The sequence below is a fragment of the Dermacentor variabilis genome, chromosome 7 (assembly GCF_050947875.1).
Source record: "Dermacentor variabilis isolate Ectoservices chromosome 7, ASM5094787v1, whole genome shotgun sequence".
Classification (NCBI taxonomy): Eukaryota; Metazoa; Arthropoda; class Arachnida; order Ixodida; family Ixodidae; genus Dermacentor; species Dermacentor variabilis.
In genome coordinates this window covers 59,739,465-59,744,630 of record NC_134574.1, presented here as the reverse complement: position 1 = coordinate 59,744,630, position 5,166 = coordinate 59,739,465, and the positions used below count along the sequence as shown (strand labels likewise).

Here is a 5,166-nt window from a genome sequence, read left to right as displayed (position 1 = left end):
TCATCGCTGGAAGGCGCGCCTGCCATTTATTCCGCTGAATCCGAGCTTTCTCAGCCATTCTCGGGCCCACTTCTTGTTGTTCACGTTAACTACGGCTGTTCGATCGTTTTGGGGACACAATGCCAGGCTGCTGCGTTCCCAACTGCGGAAATCATTCTAGGAACGGTTGGAGACTCTTTCATTTTCCCACCCAGCGAGAAAGACGAACACTTTGGCTCACAGGAATCAATAGGAGAGGCTGGGAACCTACGAAGTGGTCCTCTATATGCAGTGTAAGTATAATTTCAGTCGCGCACGTGTTACACGATGCGTTGCTCAGCTGGCGCATGATTTATCGGTGACCGCTTGGGGCCACGTCGCTTCATTCACTCGAATTAATCCTACTGCGCACTTTTACGGGTACCGCGAGCTCGCAGCAAACTGTCGTAAAGGAAAGTGAAACGCATTTGCAAAACGCGTTCGTCGTTTCTCCTGATAGCGAACGCTGCCTGGCCCAATGTGCGTAATATCCATTGTACAGTAGGCGCTATTTGCATAGGTGTGGTAATAGCTATGCTTTCCACGTTAGTAAGGAAATGCTTTGAGCCCCGTGCTCATGACCAATGTGTACAGTTGCGACTACTGCATATTGGCGCGGTCTGTTGCCTCCACCTGAAGTGGGACGCCTCCAAGACCGATCATGGAGGCCGTTGTCACATGGCGGAGCTTCTGCTCCGGTGCGCCTAGTGTTCCTGTATATGCTCCCTGCGGGAGCATATACAGGAACACTAGGTGCGCCATGCGTTTCGTCTTACGTCAGACGTGCCCGCCGTTTACTGCCGGTTACAGTAGTTTATTTAACGGGAGAGTGGCCTCTTATGTTGTCCTGAATGCTTTACGTGATGCAAGAAAAAGCGTTCGTATTTCGTTCCCCGCCACGGTGACAAACATTGAGGTACCTTGATACCACATTTACGGCAACCATGAACGTGCGCTGTCTGGTGGAGAAGCTAAATACATTTCGGTGCAATTTGATGCACCTTTAAAGGGGTGCATACGTACTTACGAATTACCCCGTCGCGGTGGATTGTACGGAGCACGACGTCAAGGGTTCGATCCCCGGCCATTGACGTAAAACGTAGGACGAACGAATGGAAATATAGATAGTATACAGGTGAGAATACGTGCAGCATGGCGATTAAAAGCCTTGACCTGTTTACATTTGTTCCGCGCTGAACGTCATTAGGACTCCGAATTAAAATAAATTATGGGGTTTCACGTGCCAAAACCACTTTCTGATTATGAGGCACGCCGTAGTGGAGGACTCCGGGAATTTTGACCACCTGGGGTTCTTTAACGTGTACCTAAATCTAAGTACACGGGTGTTTTCGCCTCCATCGAAATGCGGCCGCCGTGGCCGGGATTCGATCCCGCGACCTCGTGCTCAGCAGCCCAGCACCACAGCCACTGAGCAACCACGGCGGGTGACTCCGAATTGAAGAGGAGCGCAAGCAGAAGTAGGCGCCGTAATTCGTGATAATATGCTCCCATGAATACTAAGCGTAAACATCGGACTGCTTTTTTTTCTTGCTATCAAAGAAGCAGGGAAGCGTCTCTAAAACAAGAAGAAAAAAAAGGAGGACAGAAATAAAGGTAAATAAACTTCTTAAACCACGTGATAAGACCATAAGCCCGACCCACTACGGTACTGCATGCTCTTCACGGCCCGAGTGTTGTTACGTGGTTTAAATATTACTGAAAAAAAGAAAACGATAGAAGTGCCGGCTTCTCCGTGCGGAGGCAACTGTGCCCGGTACAGTATTGTGCCACTGGAAGCATATATCGTAACTTTTTCTCTCTCAAACTGCAGGCTCACTTTGAGGACGACAGCTTTGAACAAAAGCGCGCCGACGGCTGGAAAAAGCTGAAGCCAAATGCCGTTCCAAAGCTGTTCCCGCCAAAGGGTAAGTTTCCTGTTTTGTGACACCAAGGCTTTCCATGACTGTCTAATCAACATTCTTGTCATGCTACTCTCGCTCTTTCCGTACTTAAAGGCGTGGCCCATACACAGTTCACTCTTTCGTGCTTCTGTTATAGTCGCACTTATGTAATGGAGAATTATGATTTCTGGCTGATATTCTTTATCTGATATCGCTGGTCAGGTGAAGCCTGGTCGCTCACATTGCCTGAAATTCATTAGGGCAGGGGGGGGGGCGGGGCCGGCGAAATGCTCAAATAAGTAGTAATTTGATTGGTTGAACAAATGCTTTGCTGTTTGGCCTAACACGGTAAGGAGGAAGGGTGAGCACGTGTTGTCTTGGAAGGGGAGAACGTGTTGCTGTTGATGCTGAACCGTGCTTATTATTGAGCTGCAGAAATAGCACGTTTTCCTACTGGCAACCACTCTCTCCTTCTATCTCTCCCTGCTTTCGAATACAGGTCCCAAATTCAATACCCTGCCGCGACACCCGCATTCTGATGATTGCGAGATACAGTAAAGAGTCGACTGGCTATCATTTAGTGTGCGTTTTTGGAGATGTACAAAAGCAGTTCGGAACACCCGCGTAGACGTCAGCAGACTTATGTATCCGCAATGCCTATAGCTAAATGCCGTTACCCTCTTTACTGGCACTGAAACTAGTAAACATGTTGACCCTTCAACACGCTTCATTAAAGCTTTTTCGTTCGCGGGATTTGTCGCAAAGCAAGCGAAGTGCGAAATAAACCAAAAGACAAGTCAAATAAGGAAACGCAGCCCTGCATGACGCAGGCACCGCAGCGATGAGATCCCGCATTCCTCTTCTGTTATCCAGCGTGTGTAACATCCTAGAACATTAGGCTCTAATTTAGCCTCCCTGAACATCTTGTACTTAATATCATGAGTGCGCACTGCCCAGCCAGAGCAGGTGATGATTATTCGCCCCGAGACGGCGAAGCTTGGCACTTAATCGGGAGGTCACATGTTCCTCGGCTGTCGCATCGAGCCCCGGCCCAGGTGACGGAGCTTCTCAGCGCAACCCCTTCACGGAGTTTCCGAAAACGTACTTACTCTACAGGGGAAATTTATTCTTTGCGCGCTCTTTATACTTCTTGATTGTATTTTTCTTTCGATTCCTCTGTTATCTTCTCCGTCATTCTTCTATTACTGTTTTACGTGTTATTGCTGTATTGACGTGTTTCACGTTTTGTGTACTTATTATTTATTGCTTCTACTTCGTTGTACCTATGCCACGCTCCTTTTGTGTTATCCGCTTAATCTTTTTTTTTTTTTTCCTTTTGTGTCTGTGTCACTCCTGCAAGGGCGTCTATAGGGCCTGCAATGTTCGCTAAACGAATAGACTAGAACGTCTAATGCCGCATTCTCGTTCTGCAGCATCGTCTCGCAAAAGAAAATCACCGAAAGACTTGACAAGACCAGCAGCAGCGCCCTCTGGCGCAAGTGACGATTCCATCGTCGTCGATGGAGCCGATTCGGCACCGACGCAGGTGGAGGTACACCTGCTGTCGTCCTCCAACGGCACGGATCCGTGTCGGCAAGAGAGCTGCATCGTGCCACAGCTAGCCAACTCAAGCCAGACGCCCCGGAGCACGACAGTCAAGCACGAGATCGCTGCGCCGAACGCTGCGTCATCCGATCCTCCGTGTTCTAACGACTCCTGCGCCGAATTGAGGCAACAGCTGGCAGACGTGACGAGAAGGCACGACCAACTGCTGGAAGCCTACGTGATTGCGAATTCGACCGTTAACGCGCTTAGAAGTAAGGTCGGCGAGTTGGAAAGCACCGTCGAAATTCTCCGACATAGCCTTCAGCCCAGCAACGGCGCCCATTAGCAAGTGGCTCTGTGATAAAACAACCAAACGAGTATGCGTATTCAATAAAGCTGGCGCTTGGATTTTCTGCACGAAATTGGTTACCGGGCTTTAAATCGGTCACAGAAGAGTCCGGCACGAGATTCCACGACAAACATGAATTTCTGCTCTGTTTCTGATTTAATAGATCCCTGTGTATGTGCCAAAACCTTCTGCAGAGGAAAGCTTTGAATTCGAGATTTTGTGCGCTTCCTTGTGGGAATAAGGTATGCTGTTCGCGGGAAATTATGAACAAAATATGCAACATTCCCCTTTCTGGCTTAGGGCTACGAATCGTTAAAAAAATAACTCTTGTAAAATTGTACCAATCAGGACATGCATTCAAATATCTTGTATTTAACATGCCGTGTACTGCTTTCGGTCGGTCAATCTTTAAACGACAGGAAGTCAGCAACATAAACTTGATAACAAAAGCTTTGTGTACTCAAGGGCAACTTATATAATCAATTGTGTGCATTTAAAGTTGTCGAGGATTCATTGAAATGACATTGAGTCAACGAGACCAGAATATGTGAACATCTCAAGAAAACGTTTTCTGGAGGCAGGCTTCAGAGGAATTCTTTCTTCCTTTCTGTTTTTTCCTGGCAATATATCATATTCAATTCGGCACTCTGAACAGCTGATTATTCTTTATTTTTACTTGTTTCCCGTGTGATGCCTTTTTCACAGTATTTTTCTCGTGTATTAATTGACTGTTTCATATATATATATCTATATTTTTTTCTTTTTTCTCGTGTTTCAATCCCGTGAATTTTACTTTCCATTGTATACGCGTGACAAGAACATTTAACTGTTACATGCTCTTTTTTTGTTATTGTTCTCTTTTGTCAATTTATTCTTTCTCTTTGACCTTGATTTTGCTCCCCCCTTATGTAATGCCTTCGGGCCTTTAAGGGAAAAATAAATGAAATGAAATGAAATGAAAATCTCGTGTCCAGAAAGCTTTTGTGGCTGACCGTACCTATATATGCTTTGTTTGCACTTCGCTTATCTCACGCTCAAAACAATAGAGCCCAGTCCGGCTGCGAGCACTTTTTGTCACATTCAATGATGCTAAAGCTGGCTTTAAGAAGTCATAATTTATATGAGTAGTGACAATATATATGTGAACGAGAAGAAGGGAAACCGAGGGGCCCGGTGCTTATTAGCCATGTCATAAGAAGCTGTCATGTATATATATATATATATACATACACCCATACATACATGCAAACCACCCGGACAGTGGAGGGGGGAACGGCGCCGCGGTAGCTCAAGTGGTATAGAGCATCGCAGGCGTAATGCGGCAGCCGGTCGCTCCGCGCTCGCTGGAACGCC

General features: G+C 46.8%; 1 protein-coding gene across 1 annotated transcript; it reads left to right on the top strand.

Annotated features, from left to right (window-relative positions):
- LOC142589077 (uncharacterized) lies at positions 1 to 4,763 on the top strand. Its single transcript, XM_075700860.1, has 3 exons — positions 1 to 272; positions 1,850 to 1,943; positions 3,353 to 4,763. Exons 1-3 carry the CDS (start codon positions 120 to 122, stop codon positions 3,808 to 3,810), a joined length of 705 nt encoding a protein of 234 aa, XP_075556975.1. The 5' UTR covers positions 1 to 119; the 3' UTR covers positions 3,811 to 4,763.
- Positions 4,764 to 5,166: the final 403 nt, after the last annotated feature.

Coding starts and splice junctions, on each gene's coding strand:
- LOC142589077 (XM_075700860.1), top strand. CDS start 120: ATGCCAGGCTGCTGCGTTCCCAACTGCGGAAATCATTCTAGGAACGGT. Junction 273..1,849: donor AGTGGTCCTCTATATGCAGT/GTAAGTATAATT, acceptor CTCAAACTGCAG/GCTCACTTTGAGGACGACAG. Junction 1,944..3,352: donor AAAGCTGTTCCCGCCAAAGG/GTAAGTTTCCTG, acceptor CTCGTTCTGCAG/CATCGTCTCGCAAAAGAAAA.